Raw genomic sequence first — 21,712 nt, 5'->3', positions numbered from 1 at the left:
TGAAATATTTCCATAAATATAATGTAGTGATTTTTGCATTGAAAAATTTTGGTTGGCAGAACTGATTTCTTTAAGGCAAATTGATGAATTGACAGATAAAGCCGTGGCGGAAAGTTCGGAGTACCAACATAGAATAATAAAATATAACCATGAAAACTGTGCGTTTTTGATATATTCTCGCACGATTTTGTTCTACAAGATGTGGAAGAATGAACGGAATAATCACAGAATTGGAGAAAAGATGATTAAACATCTGAGAGTTAGTAAACATTCTCAGCTGTCAAAGATTCACTCCAAAGGGTGTTCTGAATGAATGCTTACTTTCAATTACTTTTCACTTTTCTTGTTCGCCCCTGTTTATTACAAAAAACGATAGTAACTAAGGCGACATCTTAACAGTTACGTTTCCATGAAATCAAGCACAATGTAAGAAAAAAATTGCTTAAATCTGCCGAAATGAACAAATTTAGTAGAGATTTTGTCCGTTTTGTCCCCTTATTTTACTAGTGTGCAGTGTGCACAGAAATAATTAATTTCAAGAATTTCTGAATAAATTTCTGTCAGAAAAGCATTGGCATGAAGTCAGAGGCTTTTGTGCGCTTGTTCATCCAGATATTGATTCCGTCCAACGCTGGGCTTGTAGGGAAGGAGAAACATGCATGATATGTGTCAAAGTTTCAAGTGCACAAAAATTACAGAATTTCAAGTTTCTAGCTTTACTAGAATTTTAGAAAAAAAAAATAAAAACTGAAATTTAGTCACCACCTTTTAAGGGTGATATCTCGGAAAGGGGCTAGCTGAGGAAATTTTGTTATAGGAAGGACCCATCTTAATTTCATACGAGCATTCACCTCCTGAATTTTGTCGCATAAATTTAGGAACACCCTGTATGTATAGAGACCAATCCCTCGAAAGCTCCTGACACAAAGTCAGTGCCTTTATCACGAATTTTTTCTGCTTCACATTCGACCAGTCAAGCTGGCATTTCAGATATCCCTTTACTCTTGGGAACCTTCCATCCACGATGAATACCACACAATGGACATTCATGATCTCCTCTTCAATTCGGTTATAGAATGTTCCAACGTCGAGTAGGTGTGGAGACAAACCCGTTTCAGTAGTTTGCTTTAGGAAAAGGAATAATCTCTGTCGATAAGCTGGGAAAACACGATAACTACGAACGATTTATCTACAACTTGAGAGTTCATTGAAAAAAAAATGGCGAATCGTTGTAGGTATTTGGCAAATACGAGTTCAACTCGTTCATTCATGTCGAGGTTGGTGACAGATGACGTATTCGATACGACCTATTAAATTTACAGGAAAATTTTTTAATCGCAAAAAATAACTGAAAATTCTGGTTCAAATCAAATCAAATTTATTTAACAAATCATTACAAAACAATAGGTAACAATTAATAGTCAATGAAAAGAAAAAATAGTGAAACTAACAGAATAGTATAAAAAGAAAAATTTAATAATTATTTTATGGTTTGGTTAGGTATTACAGTTTGATTGCTTCCATAGAGTAATAAACATAGAAAGAGGGAGCAATTTTTACATGTCCCCAACATGGTTAGATTACGTTGTCGGATTGTTATATATTTTCAAATCCACAATTTTACTATGTCGTTATGAATGTATATTATACTGAACGAAATATATTTATTTGAGTGATTCCCGATTGAATATGCGAATTTGAATATTTGGAATCCGATATTTTTCCTAATTGTCGAATTTATAACAAGAATATTTATTATTTTCTGTATCTACCTGCTGAAATCCAAGGTTAAGCAACTTTTGGTCTCCTAGTGTCATCGGCTGTTTCACGTCGTTTGCAGTTTGTTTTTTGAATTTCTGATATATTTAGCTATTTATTTCAATATATTTTGAGTTAATATGAAACGTTGATTCACTACGGGACATAAGAAGTGCGTTCTTTGAGGAGAAACCTTTCGAATTAGGTGAAAAACATATCGCTGATATGTTTTCATTGCCGCGCGCTTCATGTCAAATCTAATAGTTGGGGACAAAATTTACTTACTGAAAATGACATATGCTCCCTCTATCTATGTTTATTACTATGAGATCACTTCCATTTTCATTTCTGAAAAAATTTTAATAAGATTTTTTTATTCGATGGTATTGAATCTTATCGAAATAACACTACTATAAACCTTACTTTTTATTTTTCTTTGTTCACCCCTGTATATCACATTAAGGGAAGTGAATGGGAACTTCATCTGAACAGTTGAAATTTTTGTCCGTTTCCCTAATTTTGCGGGTGTATGTATTTTCAGACTTCAAAGGGCGGTTTCTCTGCCTGGTAGATCAATGTTGTTTCCACCAATGTTATTGCCTCTTATAACGTTTGAAGAAGTAGAATACGTTTTTCATTCGATTTCACTAATTCATAACGTGAGCGGTCTATATTTCAAGGGATGTAAATTTTTTTCTAAACTGAATAAACGAACAGAGCTAACTTACAAATGAATGAACAACCTGTAACTCAAACGAATAGGATTAAACAACGAATAATATTTAGCTTTGAAGGATTACAGTTCATACTGTTTTATTTTACTAAATTTCGCAAGCAGATTCACATCCATTTTCACTCTTTTGGATCGTCCTGCTGCCTTTGAACTTGCCTGACTGTCGTCTGTAAGTTAACAATTGTAAGTTAAATATTGTAAGGAATTTCCTAGGAAGTTTTCAGGAAGGTACAAATTGGTTAAAAATGAATCACAAATCGAGCAGAATCATTTTATTACCGTTTTCTTAATTTTCAAGTGTATAATATTCTCCCCCACACTCCGTGTGTTCATAGTTGAGCTATTTAAACTAAAAGAGGTTTTCTCACGACAGCTGTTAGACATCCCTTCTTTCCCTTGAATAATACAGAATCTACAAGCTTTAAAGTTCAGAATCAGGCCGTTTAAACATTGAATCCTGTTCTCTTTCCTCTAGGCTTTCTATTAGTTGAAAGTCTGTACATTATCATTACATTTAGTTCTGGAGTGAAGACGATTCCTACTTACATGCAATTGGAACAGGAACAAAGAGGATCATTTTTAATATTATCTTACACCTTTATTATATCCAAATGTTTTCAACAATATTAATATTTTTTCAATGTCCTATATATCAGGATTTCTCCACTTGTGAAGTCAAGCTAAACTCATTCAGACATCCAATATGTGTAAGGTAAACCTAGAAAGTTTCATTTAACCACTTTCCTTTAGATGCATTTATACGATTTGAGAACAAGTCCGCTTGTAGATATAATGAAGATTTTTTAGTAGATTAAGATTAAAGAACAAAAAAAAAATTGAAAAAAGGATCTGTAGAAGTTCAGTCTTTGCTTTCGTAATAATCTGCAACCTCAGCAATCACTTCTATTAGAGCCAAATTTCTTCCTCTGGACTCAGGAGTGTAATGATTCTGAATTTTGACACACATCTTTTGAAGTTTGGTATTATCATTAAAAAAGTGGTCTGGCACTGGTAGTGTCAATAGTGTCATCTGTGTGGCAGGCCCAGGATTTATCGACTGTCTGATGTTAATTCTGCTGGAGATTAACTGGAAGGCAGAGATCACTCTGTTCTATCCATGGCATACATTTTTTATGATTATTGCTATAAATAGATTGAAATTTATCGTTATGAAGGGTTTTGTACCTATATTTTTCTTTAATCTTCTCTTTATTCAATTTTTCTTCTTAAATAAATCTTTCCTCTAGATCTAATCTAGATACAGAGGGATATTTTGAATTTTGTAGAGAAATGTGTTCGTATAACTTGAAATAATCGGTGCCTTTTTATAGGATGAAACTTGAAATATATACTGGGTGCTGAGGAAAAATTACTGTCTGCTATATATAATGAACGGATAAGGAACGAAATAATGAAAATATTGCACCAAACAGTATAAGACTCAGTATACCCTGTGATACATATGATATGAATTCTCAATTTAAAAATTTTTCGGAATCACCATGAAGTAATCAGTTTTTTCCCTTGAGATTTGAATTGCCGGTTTGATAATACCTTTCCGAGATGAAAAACCTTCACGTAGAATCGGACCTCCGGTTTCCCACGGTACTACTCTGCTAGCCAGCTGTGGCGTATCGGTTAGTAGTACCGCCATGCGTTGCCAATTGACTTTTTAAAGGGAGTATGCGAGTACCGTTTTAGGATTTTAAATTCCGGTGGGCCTCAAGGATTCTTGTTTGTTCCTTTAACAGCTCTCGATCAATAAAATACTTCATGTCGAATTCATTGACTGATTGTCAATAAGGTACTTCCAGAAGAAGTATAGGTTTGTCGTCGAAATTTATCTATATTTTTCTGTCGAATTGTTGGATAATGCTTGATATGTATGTTTTGACAACATTCTTGGAATCTTTTTTAGGTATAATATAGGGATATGATCAGTCCCATTTTCACTACTTTTTCCAATAAATCTATCGATGGTGGCTTGAATATTGGCTTCCAATGCTTCACGATTGTCATTTAGCTTTAGTCCTTGCATGAGCTGTATTTTATAGGCACGTAGCCAAGACGTAGTCGGAGGACAAAGGCCAACAAGTTGAGAACGGCGACGTAGCGACATTTCGGCGTCTTCTTCAACACTTCGCTTCTACAGCAGCAATTGTTACGCACATTTCTTTGTCCTGTTGATTATTTTGAATCTTGGTAGTAGAATAAGTGCGGAAACCATCAATAACTGTAGGAATTGCTTGCTCACTTGGCCGATTATGTTGACCGTAAAATGGACGAAGTGCTCTATGAACTTCGGGAAGAGATTAACTCCCATTATATTCCCACAATTTTGAAAAGTTGTTCTGGCATTGAACGATTCTTGATGAATTGCAAAACCTTACCGAACTGAAATACCATAGACAACAACCATCAAAACTCCTTCTTCTTCAACCACGACAGTGGCTACTATCTCTCGAGCATGTACCCAAAAAAACCCGCTTGTATTTTATATCTTTCGTCTCACTGATATTTTACGCATGATGGTCATGTTATGAGGAAACAATTGTTCATGGACCCAAATATATATGAAGTATTCTTTCTACTTCAAACCCTGATATTGATTGGCTGAAGTCCCGTTAACTTACCGATAAAGTAAAACTCAGAATAATAAACATAGATGGAGGGAGCATATGTCATTTTCAGTAAGCAAATTTTGTCCCCAACATGAACAAATTTGACATGAAGCGCGCGGAAATGAAAACATGTCAGTGATACGATACTTAACTCAATTCGCAAGTTTATCCACAAAAAACGCACTCCTATGTACCAAAGAGAATCAACGTTTCATATCAACTCAAAATATATTGCGAGATGAATACCTAAATATATCAGAAATTCAGCAAACAAACTTCAAGCGCGCCAAACGACGTGAAACTACGGATGACACTAGGAGAGCAATAGTTGCCAAACCTTTGATTTCAGCAATAATAAATATTCAGCATACTATAAATTCGAAAATTAGAAGAAAAAAAAACGGATTCCAAATATTCAAATATGCATATCTAATTGAAAGTCACTCAATTAAATATATTTCATTTAATATAATATACAGTCATAATGATATAGTAAAATTGTGGATTTGAAAATATATTACAATCCGACAACGTAATCTAATCATGTTGGGGACATGTAAACATTTCGTATACTCCTTCTATCTATGTTTATTATCTATGAAGTAAAACAATCAATTCGACAAATGCAGCAGTCTATTCCTAAATTGAAGTTACAAAAGGAAATTAGAGATTCCAAAAAGAATAGTGCTGGACCAAAGTTTGTTTTCATACTTTTCTAAACTACCAGTGTTCCACCAAAAATATTTTGGAGGAAGGAAGCAGAAAAAATATCACCCTGTAGATTTGTATTGAAAATGATGAAAACTTTAAATTGGAATATCTATGTCAAATTCAAGTTAAATATCAGGTGAAGGGAAGGTGCTATAAGAGAAAAACTTAAAAAAAAAATCAAAATTTGACACCCTGTATCTCGAAAACAAAGCGTTTGCAGACCCATTTTCATAGGACGTCTTTTTCTTGAAATGGTTCGAGGAATCTGTCACAATTGTTTTTACCTCCAATTTCGGAACACCCTGTATAACGAGGTTGTCGACCTGCCCCCTGGACAATCTAGCCGTAGTAGAAGCAGCTTCTACAGTGCACGCCCTTAGAGTCATTATCAGGACCGCTTGTGCGTGCAACATGGCCTGCACAGGAACTCTAGATCCACGGGCGACGCGATCAGAGAAGCGCAACGGCAGCAGGAAGGAGGTATAAGAGAACTAGTAGAGTAGAGTTGGTCAACGTCTTCTGAATCCCTCCTTGCCGGGTTCTTTGTCCAAGGCCGTCGGGCCTTTGTACGAAAGCCACTAGGATACCCCCGACACCTGAACTACTCTCTCAGGTAGAGAAACAAATCACGTTATCAAGTTTGCCACAACAAAAATCTGGGTGCCATTGCGGCTGAAGCTTCGAGGTACAACACGATGAGCTTTCCCAGTGGCGTCGCGTTTGTCTATTCGCTTGCCCTTAAGAACTATACAGGCTCTTTATGTTTTAGTTTGTTTCTGTTCTGAACTCACGAAATATTTCATTTGAGAAGTTCGCATAGTAATAAACCCCAGTATATTATTAAATTAGTTTGCAAACTCACCGATGTTGTGAAATACGCCTTTAAGAGGGATTACCACCATGTGGCTTTCCGCGCATCAGTCAAACATTAGTTCCCATTCATTTCCCTCTGGCGCTCCTGCGATGACCAAACTTTGTACGGTATGCAAAGTTGTACATTCACTTCATCTTATTTCTCTTTGAGAAGCGTATAAGTAGAGGGCAGCACTGTACGACGGTTGATTGTTTCTTTCACAAAATTATAGTTTTACCTCGTTTGTAATGATTTCTTGTAGGTTTTCTTTTCACGAATAATTTAAAAATATGTATATTCGTGCTTTGTACATTGAACATATCATCAATTCTTTCGCGAAAACAAGAAAAGTTACCAAAATGTTTTTTCATTCGCAAATTAAAAATATTATCATTCTTCAATGTAGATTATTGTTCAAAGAAATGATGTGAAAACCCCAAAAAATAGGTGGCTGTAAGAGGACAATTCTCTCATTTCTTTTTAAACATGTCACATGGTGGTATTCCCTCTTAATTTAAAAGATTTTTACAATCTTTCCGAATTCGTTTATAGACTTATCTTTGAATATGGTAGGGGAATTTCATTCTAGAGCTTGATGAATTCATACGTAGGACCCCTTTGAGGCAAAAAATATATAAAATGTCATCAGGTAGGATTCCACCTCAGACTTCTAAAATTCAATTTTAATATTTGAATTTTATGACTCTGAAATTGAGAATAGAAATTGTTGATAAGAAATACTCAAACCAGTAATGTCTTTACTTATGGAAACCATTAATTAAGGATATCAATTCCAGTACTTGAATTTTATCCGAGTGGTCGTTCCCCGAACAGATGATGTTTGCCAATTAGGGATTGCATTTTGATACTAAAAAACCAGTAAGAAATCAATAATGTTTATTCATTTCTAAAGAGGAAGGTATGCCATACACGATAGAAAACATTATCAGCAAAATGGCAGCCACGGCTGCGATTGCAGCAGAAAATTTTTGTCATGAAATTTTCCATGACCAATTATCACATTTGAAACTGTATGTCATCGACAACTTCACGAATTCCATTGTCAAGGTCTTGAATCGATTGTAAAGAATTGGCACAAGCCTTATCCTTCACGTGGTCCCGAAGAAAAAAGTTTAAGGGTGTTGAATTTCAAGATCAAGAACTAGACCAAATCAAACAATTTTTAAAAAATTTCTGGCACCAATTCAAAACTCATAATATCACTAAATATTGAACGTTGAGTTACTTGAAATGAGAAGTCCCTCTAAAGGTGAATAGTCATTTATAGAATATGTTTAGTTTCAAACTTCAATTTGCGGAATACTATAAATTTTTTCTTTAAAATCGAAACGATACGTTCAAGTTCACTATCACGTCATTGTTCACTCAAAAAATTAAATGCATCCGACCTGTATTTTGGAAGTTCCAAATGTTGTTGATTAGCACTGGTATAGCATTGGCATGAACAAGGTATCGAACACCTTAAAGCACAAGATCTCGGTAGCCTATTTTTGTAGTGAATTTTGACGTTTTCACTGCGTTGTTGAAGCAGTTATCGTTTCATTTTTCTAATAGCGTAGTTCCCACTTGTCAATTGTCAAAAGATGACAACTTCAAAAGTGGCAGCAGCTATTCAAAATGAAACCCTATATTAAATATCATCAGTACTGTTTGTTTATACCTTCTAAGTGCACAGTCGCCTCTGTGATCATGATCAATAACTAGTTACCAAATCGTCCTCGTGATTCTTCCTCCTGCAATAACTCTGATTCATCTTTTGAATCATGAGAATGATCAACCGCAAACTGCTAAAAGGTGTAAATAGCACATTAGATTCCTTCCTTACTCATAATGCAATATTAATTGAACACGTCACTGAACACCTTACAAAGCAATACAATCCTGAAATCCTCTTCGGAGATTTTTCTTTGTCGCGTACTCTAACCCGCAATTTTAATGGAGTCGGTGGAAGTTGCAAGGCCAACGTAATATGCCACCAAGATAAAAATAAACCACATTCTATTATATTAGCCGACTAAAGCCAGGAATGTTGTTTGAGTGATCTGGGCTTAATAAGGTCTAGTGCAGACAGGAACGAACAGCTTAATGAAAAAGTAGATCGGGGCAACTTTGTAAAGATTTCAAATATAAATTTGAAATTTCAATTTAGCACCTAATGATGCGTCAGTCACATTTTGCTATATGATGGGATATAGACGAAAATATCGAAATTAATCTGCAGAGGATTTGAATATTACATATAGGAATAACCATTGATAATTAATTAGTTATTTAATGGATTCAGTCCTTACCCAATTCATTATCCAATTGAATAAAAACAAAATTTATGAAAATTAATTTTGTTTTATTTCAATGATAATTCATCATACATTCATAGTTATTCTTTATTCATATAGAGAAAAATAAATATTATCTGTCTATATCCAGAAGTTTAGTTTTTCAGTCACTGAAAGGAGACTTCTAAGTGTACATATTGTATTGATAAATTTAGCTATATTTCTTTGGATATTCAAACATTTGAATTGACTTTGCTCATTATATTCACCTGTAATATAAAGATAATATACAACAATTCATTCACTCATTTTAAATACTAGTGAACTCCGATTTTTGATTGACGATATAATTGAATCATTTCGATTTTCATTTATGTTACTGAAAATGTTCCTTAACATTATAATAGATATGTGATAACTGAACTGCTGCAAAGTGACTTACACAAAATTATAGTGTCACATCAACCTTTATCACCTGACCACATAAAAGTATTTCTTTACCAGATTCTTAGAGGTAGGTACCATTCCTATAAATTATTTAATATGTGCATAAGTTCATCAATGTTGAAATTGTTTCTTGATTACACCGGAAACATTGCTCATGAAGAATCTCCATCTATTGAGGGTTTTATTCTTCAGTAATTACTAAATATTCTTCCATATAAACTTCTTGCTATTAGTGATTACTATTATTATCGAAGCCTCTGGTGAATACATATGTCTAATTTTTGTTCTAGGTTTAAAGTATTTGCATTCAGCTAAAATTTTACACAGGGACATCAAGCCCGGAAATCTACTTGTTAACAGTAATTGTGTTCTTAAGGTGAGTAACCTATTAAAACTTGATCCCCCTTTGTTACTTCTCGATTCATATCTAGAATACACTACACTTCACAATCTCGTTGGAAATTATTTCTAGAATTAATGATGAATTTAAAACTCAGACAGAGGAAACGGAATTACATTAGAATTTTAATGGATAAGCTTCACGTTGTTACCAGAACTACATATTAATTTTTAACATTGATATTTAGTCGAAATTGATTCCTCGCATACCTCTTGGTGGAACATAATTATTAATATTAATATTAAAAATAAATGAAACACTTGATTATACGAAGAAAATACAAAAAAAAAGAAATACGATTTCCAAGTGTGTAATATCATACGATTTTAATTATCTATCTGGTTAATGTATCAACAAAAATGCCATCAATATAACCATTGTCAAACAGAAGATTTCCACGCTATTTCATAGGAATCATAATCGAAAGTAAACCAATGAGAATGCATGTCATCAAGGGAGAGTAGCGATATACCGGTTTCACCCTTATTAGCCAATTATATATTATTTATTACTTGATTATACGTTTCACAATTTTCAATAAAATATATAAAATCTCGTTGACATGCATGTTTCGGGTTTCTTCCCATTCTCAAAACTGAATATGAAATAATAACAAAAGTAATTATGGATTACTAGGTGACAGATTTTAAAATTAGAGACTGGCGGAAATCTAATTGATCATTTTCAATTGGGAAATTTTGTTTGTGAGCTGAAGATATTTCCAAACTTTTAGATTATTATTCGCAAACGTTTAGACTTTTTGGAGTTTTTGGAAACATCCTCAGCTCACACAATTTAAAAGAAATAATATTTTGAATATGCTTGAATCATACTAAAGTATTCTTGAAAAATGTTCACAAGGCGATTCGGACAAATAATTCCAAAAAGTCCTCAACCTTTATAATATACCTTGAAAGTTGTAATTAATTTTCAAAAATTTTGTTGAATGACTGCGCCTTTGTATCAAAATTTCATAAGATTGTTCCACTAGTATCCAAGAAAAACAAACCTTTTTGGAAGTAATCTATAGGCAATAGCAGCTCCCGAGTTATACATATTGTCAAAAATAATTTTTTTGATCAAAATTTGTTTTAGTTCAATGAAATTCCTTTCATTAGCTTATGCATTCCTTAAAAAATAGAAAAGTTGATAGTAGTTATTCAATAACCTCAACAAATTATAATTACTTATGGATTTAATTAATTAATCTCTTTGAATTTTTCAGATCTGTGATTTTGGTTTGGCGAGAGTAGAAGAGCCTGATACGTCCAAAAATATGACGCAAGAAGTAGTAACTCAGTATTACAGGGCGCCTGAAATCTTAATGGGTGCAAAACATTATACTGCTGCCGTAGACGTTTGGAGCGTTGGCTGTATTTTTGGGGAGCTCCTTGGACGAAGAATTCTCTTTCAGGTTAGTGAATTCAAATATTTAGACCACAATAAATAAGTCCTCTTTAGTTGCACCATCTTTGGAAACATTCGAAGAATTTTTTTTTTAATTATATCGATTGCTTTAATTTTTATTGTCCATGAAATATTGCATAATAATAGATAACGATAAAAATAAATTTTTATTTCTGGATACAGGAAAGTTTATTGATCTTAGTGATCACTATATTCATTTATCCATATAGAGTTAATCAACCATAGTTTCAGGCTAGCTCTAAATTAGGCTAACAAAAACTAGATAATAAAACAGACCTACATTATGGCCTTGCATAATCAATAGTTGTGATCTAAACTTGAAAATGTATGGGTTAGATTATATCTACCTGAAATCTACCCTATATTTACCTGAAGGTAAAATATAATGTGTCACAAGTCTTTCCAATCTTTTTGGCATCCTGATATCTTAAATTATTTTCTTTGTAATTGTTAGAAACATTTGTTCTTGAGCTATTAATAATAATAATAATACAATAGCTGTTTCTGCCTGAGCCAAAAGTTCGACACTAATGTTATCATAATCCTGTTGCACATTATTTAAATGATTGCTTTTTATCACCGTACAATATATTATTTGTAATAGTAAAAAATAACTTGTTTTTCAGGCTCAGAATCCCGTCCAGCAATTAGAACTCATTACGGAACTATTGGGAACTCCTAGTTTAGGAGACATGAGATCAGCGTGTGAAGGAGCTAGAACCCACATGCTTAGTAAAGCTCCTAAACCACCTGCACTTTCTGCCTTGTATTCACTTTCTGCACAAGCAACTCATGAAGTAGTCCATTTATTATGCCAAATGCTGGTTTTCGATCCTGTAAGTATTAAGCTGTTTTCAATTTCTTTCTTAGAAATATCTTGGAGAACAAATATTACTAATCAGTGAGTAGTTAATTATATTGTATAAATGCAATAAAATTAATAATATACCTTTTCAGTGCTTTTCGGGTATTGAAGGTTTTGTTGAAGTTAATTCGTTTGTCTTCATTAATTTCTTTTTCAGGAGAAGAGAATTTCCGTAGTAGATGCTTTAGCCCATCCTTATCTTGATGAAGGTCGTTTGAGGTACCACTCATGTATGTGTAAGTGTTGTTATACCACAGCAAGTGGAATGAGACAATATACAAACGAATTCGAGACTACAGCCCCACAGCCATTTGATGACAGTTGGGAAAAGAAGCTTACTTCAGTGCAACAAGTAAAAGGTGAGATATATGATTGGGTGATTTAGTAGTTGTAGGTTTATAACAGGCCAATTGAAAAGTCCCCGATCTACAATATTAAAACACATTTTTTTGGCAAAATTCGATTTTATTATTCAACATAACTGCCTTCGAGGGCGATACAGCGATTATAGAGATCTTCCAACATTTTGATACCATTTTTGTGGTATGATTTGTCTTTCACTTCAAAATAGGGCTCAGTTTCGCCGATTACTCCTTCATTGGCGCTAAATTTCTTTCCAGCGAGCGCTCTTTTGAAGTCTGAGAACAGGAAAAAGTCACTGGGGGGCAGATCTGGCGAATACAGTGGATGCAGAAGCAATTTGAAGCCCAATTCATGCAATTTTGCCATTGTTTTCATTGATTTGTGACACGGCGCATTGTCCTGATGAAACAGAACCTTTTTTTTTTTTCAACGATTTCATCCTTTAAACAATCCAATAACGCTATATAATAATCGCTTTTGATGGTCTGGCCCTTTTGGAGGTAATCAATGAATATTATATCTTGCGCATCCAAGATTACTGATGCCATAACCTTGCCAGTTGACTGTTGTGTTTTTCCTCGCTGTGGATTCGGTTCAGTCCACTCTGCTCACTGTCGATTGGACTCCGGAGTGAAATGATGGAGCCATGTTTCGTCCATTGTCATATATCGACGCAAAAATTCAGGTTTATTGCACTTAAACAGATTCAAACACTGCTCAGAATCATTAACACGTTGTTGCTTTTGATCGAATGTGAGCTCGCGCGGCACCCATTTTGCACACGGCTTTCTAATGTACAAATATACGTGAATGATATAATGTACACGTTCAGATGATATCTTCACAATGTCTGCTATCTCGATCAACTGCACTTTATGGTCATTCGAAATTATTTTGTGAACTTTTTTTATTTTTTCGTCAGTGATAGCCTGTTTTGGGTGTCCACTGCGTTCGCCGTCTTCTGTGCTCATTTCACCACGTTTAAACTTAGCATAGCAATCAATGATGTTTGATTTTCCTGGTGCAGACCCCGGAAACTCTTCATCAAGCCAAGATTTTGCTTCAAAGGTATTTTTTCCCTTCAAAAAGCAATATTTCATCAGCACGCGAAAATTTTTTTCCATCTTTTTTCAAATAACAAAAATAGCTACACTCACAACGCAATATCTCACAAACTGATGGTCGGACTGCTGTCAAATTTTGACACGTATCGTTTGAAGGTTGGTACTAACTAAAAATCATATGGATTTAATACTAGCACCGCCATCTGTACATCAGACCAGGGACTTTTCAATTGGCCTAATAACCCCTTTTTGGTCTTTCTATCAAACCAGAGTGTATCAAAGTGAAGATGGTTGAAACAAGGCATTATTGCCATCATTTACCAATTCCTTCATTTAAATAATTTTGAAAATTCATAAATTTTTTGTTTTGTTTCAGAGGAAATGCACAAGTTTATTGCCGAGCAATTGAACAACACTAGTCGAGTACCTTTGTGCATAAACCCACAATCTGCGGCCTTCAAGAGTTTCGCAAGGTAAGACGGCCGCCAACGCCTCAGACCAGCGCAGCGCCATTGCATAGGTGACCACCGATCACTTTACTCTTTTGGTGTACGTTGTTTTTGTCCATTTATTGTCTTTTTTGTTATTCACATCATCATTCTTTTATTTATTTTGTCGCGCCATATTTTATAATAGTTCATCATCGTGAAGGTATAAAGGTTAATTGCTTTTAAATAAAATAACATAGACTCCTAACGCTACTGCTTTGAGGAAAGAAATTAAATAACAACATTAAAATTTATTGTTTTTTTTTTCAGTACACTTCCTTTTCTAGCTCTACAAGTGTAATTTAGTGCCAAAACTTATACGACTTTATAGTACACAGAAAAATAAGTATAGTTTGTACTCAGTTGAAAACTCATTTAGAACTAGACATTAATTTTTATGTTTCATTCAAAAGGTGACTTAACAAGGTGGTCAGAATGGCTGAATCACGCAATTTTGTGGTTCAACTCCATACATTCATCTGATATTTGAATATTTGTATGTTTTAACACAAAAACACTGCTCTGTGGTTGGAGTTATTGCTTTCGAAATCGAATTTTCCAATATTCATAATTCTCAATTTACTAAACAATGAAATTAAATTAACTAATGACTATTTGTCAAAAGCAGTACTTTTCTTCTAATTTCATCAAGTTACCCTGCATAGTTACGCTGAAAACATTGTATGGAGAAAGAAAAAAAAAAAGGGATTTGTTTATGTTAATGTTATTGTGAATATTTTTATCTATAAGTACAACTAATGCGCGTTAATTAAAAGATTATAAATGAATAGTACAAAACTCAGTTTTGAGAGTAATTTCATTGTAGTTGAGGCTGCCTATTGATACATTTTCAGAGATAATTTCATAGAACAAACTACACTTATTTCTCGATGTATTATATTTCTAGAAATTTTGGCATACAATTATTTTGTAGATCATAATTTCTGCAGAAAGTTTTATGTTCCTTTAAGTTGTTTTGTCCAGTTCATTGTCAAGGGTAACCATTGAGTGTTTTAATTAAATGTTTAAATTTTCAGTTGCATCATCGTCTTCCACTTTTATTTGGGGATATTTGATAAATATGTTAACAAAACGGAAAATAAATCAGTTTATCTTTGAATAAAATGTCATACCTTATTTTTTAGTAAAAAATGTCATAAATTGACTTTTTTATTATGAAATAACGTACACCAAAGTGAAAAAGAGTTTTTGTTTCGTTCAGTAGATTGATCCGATAAACAACTGAGTTTGATTTCCATGCTGGCGCGAGCGCGGTGTATTTTTATTTGTAGTTTTGAAATACTTTTCAATTTTTTTTGCTTATACTCTCATGGTTTTCATGATAACACATTCATTGTTCCATATTAATTTTTATGTCTAACCTTTTGTTTTAATGTTTGAGGTTTATTTTTATATGCATGGAAGTCTTTGTTTTTATTTTTCTGTGTACATTATGCATTCTATTTTTAATTTTCTCATGGTACATACTCTCTGAATCCACCATTATCGATTCGTTCAAATTGTAGTAATTTTGTGGGTATGAAATTTGTACATATGTATATATAACGCCCAAGTAAGATGATGGTTGTTATACAGGAAGAAAAAAGGCTGTGCACCTTTCAAGAAGACGCTTGAAATTTTGTTATCACCCGTCATCTTTCTCTGTGCCGCTTGAGCGCATTTATTTTTAGGTTAGTGAGTTTTGAGCATCAACTTAACTAGTTAATCAATCTTGATCATAGACATAAAATAGCAGACTGATCGTCATGTGATTTGAAAACTTGGCTCCTTGCGGACTGAATTAAGAGGTATTGTGAAGGGTATAATAATTAAAGGCAAACTCAATAAAATTGGAAAAACCAATTATTTTTTGTTTTCAACAGAAATATTTACTTTTTTATATTAGATGAGTATTGAAAAAGGATTAAGGAACTTAGTGAAGTACTTTGAGAAATATTGTTATATCTTTCTTAAAGAAACTAATTTGATTCCATCTGAATGAAAGTGTTTCTATTTCTGTTGCAAATTCTGAAAAAACTTCAAAACTGAAAAACATTATTGATAGCTAAATTTATTTTCTACACCATGCTGTACAAGTGCAATTCTAAAGTTATGCAATCTTTGAAATATAATGTATGCTTCTAAATACATTCTTAATATATGATTAAATTTATAATTGTGATATTACAATTATATGTCTCTGAAAGACTAATTCTGATCACAGGAAAGAATATGAAGAATAAGAATAAATAAAATACTTCAATAATGAAATAACAAAAAGTGTGTAAAACTTACGCCTTAGGGTTACTTAAATTGTACAGATTTATGCTAACCCTGGGCTTAGACGATGAGGTTCCATAAAAAATAGGAATAGGAACCAGGATACTCTTGTCGGAATAAGATTTTCAGGTCTCCACTTTTGTAAAATCGTGTCTGTCCTTTATCAATAACAATTTTATTATAACAAAAATACATACCTATTTCTCATTCATTTTTAAATGGTGGGCATTTCTAACCAATGCAGAGGGTTTGCAGTCTTTCCTCCTGATTGCTTTCATCCATTCATGCCTCAAAACGTCATTTTCAGAAGCCTGTGAGAATATGCTAAAAAATTGACGACATATCATCCAATGTGATTGATGATTTAACATGAGGAAGACATAGTTAAAATTGGACTTGACCATTGGTCATGTACCCAATTCTCAAAATTGTAAATAAGTTCTCATATATACTCAGAAACACTGGATATGGTGTATAATGACCAAAACCATGTTATTTTTTTCTATGATCTTGATTGAATTTTAAGTTCTGCATGCAACTGCTTCCTTTGATAATCTCATTTATTATAATTAACTCAATTAAAAGTGGATTTCCATATTTTTTAATGTCTCCTTTTGCATTCAATTAAATAGAATCAATAGTACTTCTATTTTTGCAATAAATTAACAAATTAATTAAAATTCTTCTTTGATTATTTCGGTCTCTACTTGATGAAGATTCATCTTTAATTGATTAAAAGGAAAGTCACTACATTTTCGAAAAATTTATACAGCCCAAAAATTGTTGACTTCTACAGGCGAGTATGATTATTAAATTTCCAAAACACCTTTTTTTCTTTATATCTGATGTAATTTAGAATTTCATTAGCAATACTCACCTGATCAAGTCAGCATGTAGTTGACAAAACAATGTTTGTGTTGAATAAATTTTTCGAAAATAAAATTATTTCAATTTTAATCAATTTAACATTCCTCTGTTGATTATCCATCTTAAAAAATTAACCAAATTTTTACTTAACTAACGGTAATATCTGAAGGTGTTCCACATGGAAATTTTTTTCAATGATTTAGTATTAGTCAACAGGGTTATATTTCTTTTTGGTTCATTTAATAAACAAATGTTGGCTGAAATTCAGAAGTTTCTTATTCAATATTTATTTTCAGTTCTACTGTAGCCCATCCGTCAGAACTCCCGCCCTCTCCACATCAGTGGGATGCAAAGAATTGACGTTGGAAACCAAGTAGATAACGAAATTTTCTGTATATAACTCCATTTTCGTCTATTCCTTTAAACGAACATCATTGAATCGTACGATGGTGTATGCTCATCGAACTAGATAGAACCAGGAAGTTGAAACGTTACACCAAATATTTTATCAGGGATTCCATGCAATGCAAAACTTAATGGACAATCGCGCTGCAACTATTGAATATATGTGTATTTGTCGTGTAAATTTTAGTCGCTCAGAGTGTGATTCTATATTAGTACCAATATGAAATTGGAATGGTAGATCTGTTGGTTTAAAAACAGTGTACATATTTAATCACTGCCTTTGATTAATGTAGGTTTTTAGTAATTTTTAGTTATTTCAGACTGGCAGTTCAATATTGTCAAGTTGATCAAAAAATTGGAGATTACATTTTAATTATAATTAATATTAGAAAATTTTCATCTAAAACATAAACAAAAAAAGGATATTCATAAATATATGATTATTCAATAAAAAAATTAAAAATGAAAAAAATCAAATTATTGTCCTTGGAATGTGGAAAGCAACACCTTTTTGTGACTAATTTTATTTTGCTGAGTTTTCAAACTTAATCAAGCACTGTAAATAATTTCTCCAAATCAAAGAAAAACATCTTCAGTATTTGAATAATATGCAAAATATCATATTTTGAAGTGTTTATATAACAAATTGGTCCTTATAATCATCAAAATAATATGGTATATTTTGATGATGAAAAATTCTTAAAGAATTTTGTGGTGATGTATTGTTTATCTATAAAATTTTTTGATCAGCTTGTCAGCACTGTAATCTTATATTTAATCTTAATTTAAGACTTTGAAGAAGACTGGAAACATTGAACTACATTAAAGAGCAGCTCTTCTATTGTGAACTTTTTTAGTGAATATAATATGACAGGGTTGCCAAATTACAATGTAGTGAAGTACATAGTATATTCAGTGTGAATTTATTAAGTGTGCAATGAGTCTAGTATGGACTTTATTTGAAAGTGTTCATGTCACTCTGACTTTTACTTTTTGGTTTTGTGGTATTTTGATGATTTGTTGTAAATATTGTTTTGAGATATGTCTGTAACATCGTGATAACCATATTTTATTCATTAGGATCAAAGGCATGTAAATTTAACATTGAATAAATTTCTATTTGGCTTTTGCGTTGTTACAGTAGATCAATTATTTGATGTATTTCCAAATATGACTTCAAAAGTAAAAAAAAAAAATTGTAAATTGTTCTGTATATAATAGGCATTTCATAGACTATTGTATGCCTTGTATAACCTCAATTGAGTGTCATTTATTTGCAAATAATGTGAGACCAATTATTTAGTGATGTTTGCAAATTAGTGAATTCAAAAAATTAAACTTAAAGTTTAGGATGTAAATAATTCAACGGAAAGTAATCTTTCACATTTCGTTTCTTATGACTTACTTTTTATCTTGATTCTGATGCTCAGAAATTATTTTCATGTATTCAAATTATTTAGGCAATCACAATTCAGCATGAAAGTGCATTTTAACATTTTGTATTTATTAGAGATTAAGACAGACAACTTTTTCTAGACTATCTTGATTTGAGAAATAACTGTTACTCTGTAATTTACAATAATTCCAAATGGCCTATTTTTATTATTCTTTGAATGAATGAATATGTTATTATTCTCAAATTTTGCTATAGTTTTGAGAGGGAAGTCCAGGAAATAAAGAATTTTACAAATAGGCCTACAAAAAAATCGATCTCATTTTGTACATATTGTGACATTAACTTTTCCTTTTCAAGTATGGTCAGTCTCTAGGTTATTTTAGTATACTCAGACATGAAAATAAAACACTTCAACAATAAGGACGTTTCATTCAACCCAATATTGAAATGTTTATGACAAAAATGGAGATTTGGTTCTATGATCTTCTCTATTTTTAAATTAAGCAATAGAACTTTTTATCGGTACATATAATAGGTGAAAAAACAGAAATGTTATAATAAAACAGATGAAGAAAGTAGAACCCAAAGATATCACAATGCACAAAAAAACACAAAAACGAAATTATCAAGCCCAAATATTCAAACAAATACTCATACTAAAATTATATAAATGGTTCACGGAAACCTAATGAATATACAGTAGAACCTCGATCATCCGGCCTAATGGAGGGGAAACGGTTCCCGGATAATCGAAAAACACGGACAATCGAAATTCCTCAAAATACGCACAACAACTATGAAAATTAGAGAAATGTATGGGGTACAATTATTTATTAAGCAACAAAATCAATAGAATCATAATACCATATAAAAATATACAAATGAAAACCAAATCATTGCATTGGTACCTATAATACATCGAATGTATATATTTTAGTTGAAAAACTATGTAATTTTTGTCTGTCTTTTTTTTATTATTCATCTTGAGACAAATGTGAGCTCGAATTTTCCTCAAGTGGAGGACATCAATATAATCCGTATCATTTTCCTGCTCTAAATAGTGCATCAGACCATTTGCAAATCTCAACGCGTCTTTGGCAGAAACAGTGTTTCTCTAATTCTGTGGTTATTCCGTTCATTCTTCCACATCTTGTAGAAGAAAATCGTGCGAGAATATATCTGAAACGCACAGTTTTCATGGTTATATTTTATTATTATATGTTGGTACTCCGAACTTTCCGCCACGGCTTTATCTATCGATTCATCAATTTGCCTTGAAGAAATCAGTTCACCCAACCAACATTCTTCAATGCAAAAATCACTAAAAGAAATTTATGGAAATATTTCATTAATTTCAATGAAAATGCAATGAATTAGAGAAAATAATGTATAATACTCGTACAGAAGGCTCATTCTACCAATTCGCCAATTCGTGGCTCGTTTTTGAATTTTGAGCTCGTGGAAGAATATCAATGCCTTCTGCACTTGTATTATGAATAACTATTTCCTGCGTGGAAAATTTTTCAACACTTTAATCGACAATCGTCTGTATCCATACAGTGGTTAGGTTGGGAAAGTTTTGATGCGATTTCTGAATCATCCAGTATCTGATAACCGGGTTCATTTAAATCCGAATTTAGCCATTCCTCAACATCATCGACTAAAACATTTTCAAATTATACCAAATTATTACTATGGCGCATGCGTAATGAATTGAATCCCGGATAATCGAGTGGATGTCTGCTCGTAGGAACGGATGAGTGAAAATGTCGACGAGCACGGATTACAGAGTAAAACGGATAATAGGAGAACGGATAATCGAGGTTTTACTGTACCATATTGGCTTTGTGGAAAACCTACCTCATTCATTAATGTTTAAGGTGAATAAGGAACAGTAGTCAATTGATACCAAACCACCAGAAGCCTTTTGAGGAAACTTAATATCAACAACTATATTTCATTAACTTCTTGAGCTATCCGGTGAGATCACCTCACCAATATTAATAATAAATATTCCATCTACCCCACAAGACAATTTTCCATTTACAGGATAGCATTACATGGAAATTGAACTAAAATATAGAAGTATGTTTACCCCAAAAATGAATTGAATTCAATGAAACCATGAAAACAAATTAATTATATTTGAATTTTAACATAATCCATACACAGTTGCTAGCTGGTCCGAGGTGTGGGTAAGCTGTAAGTTTAAGGTTTTCTGGCCATAATTCGTGGGATGAGGATATTTACCCGGGAGAGCGGGTAGGGATTTAGGGAAGTCAACCTTCCAACAAATAAGTTTCTAAAAGAACTTCGCACTCTGCAGAGTATTTCATACAGTCAAGGTTGAAACTCGTATTTCTCTCATGATGAATTAAAGATCAGCACCACGCCTGGATATCTGTTTGCAGTTTACCCGAATAAACATATTTAATAATAATAATAATAAAAATCTTTCACTGAATTCTACCAATCGGTGTAAAGCGGGTAGTACCTATACACATAGGTATATAGAAAACTACATGAATTAACATACTCCCGCATACTAACAACAATCGACAAATGCAGACAGATCATCAAACTCTCTGAAGCTTCTGAACAGTAATCTCATATTTACCTATAAGCAGAAGAAGCGCATTTCTCTAATGGCAAAACAAAACAAAGTCCACTGTCGAACCAGATTCTCAAATTGTTTTCAATATGGTAACTGAAATTTAACGGCTGTGCTTTTTTGTG

At 32.7% G+C, this 21,712-nt stretch overlaps 1 protein-coding gene across 4 annotated transcripts in view; it reads left to right on the top strand.

Annotated features, from left to right (window-relative positions):
• Positions 1-19,396, top strand: part of LOC123680047 (serine/threonine-protein kinase NLK) — a 138,451-nt gene extending 119,055 nt beyond the window's left edge. The window contains exons 4-11 of one of the 4 annotated variants that reach the window (XM_045617696.1): positions 9,381-9,487; positions 9,711-9,796; positions 11,046-11,234; positions 11,875-12,084; positions 12,271-12,472; positions 13,917-14,013; positions 15,625-15,719; positions 17,472-19,396. In XM_045617696.1, coding sequence (XP_045473652.1) covers positions 9,381-9,487; positions 9,711-9,796; positions 11,046-11,234; positions 11,875-12,084; positions 12,271-12,472; positions 13,917-14,013; positions 15,625-15,703 — 970 coding nt within the window. In that variant the 3' untranslated portion in view covers positions 15,704-15,719; positions 17,472-19,396. Of the gene's footprint in view, positions 1-9,380; positions 9,488-9,710; positions 9,797-11,045; positions 11,235-11,874; positions 12,085-12,270; positions 12,473-13,916; positions 14,090-15,624; positions 15,720-17,471 lie in introns of those variants that run through there. The other 3 variants (XR_006747482.1, XM_045617697.1, XM_045617698.1) reach the window with 3 other exon arrangements.
• The last annotated feature ends 2,316 nt before the right edge of the window (positions 19,397-21,712 follow it).

Source organism: Harmonia axyridis, chromosome 5, assembly GCF_914767665.1.
Source record: "Harmonia axyridis chromosome 5, icHarAxyr1.1, whole genome shotgun sequence".
In the NCBI taxonomy this organism is placed as follows: domain Eukaryota; kingdom Metazoa; phylum Arthropoda; class Insecta; order Coleoptera; family Coccinellidae; genus Harmonia; species Harmonia axyridis.
Note: the sequence above shows the minus strand (reverse complement) of the source record. Positions and strands in the feature narration are given on the sequence as shown.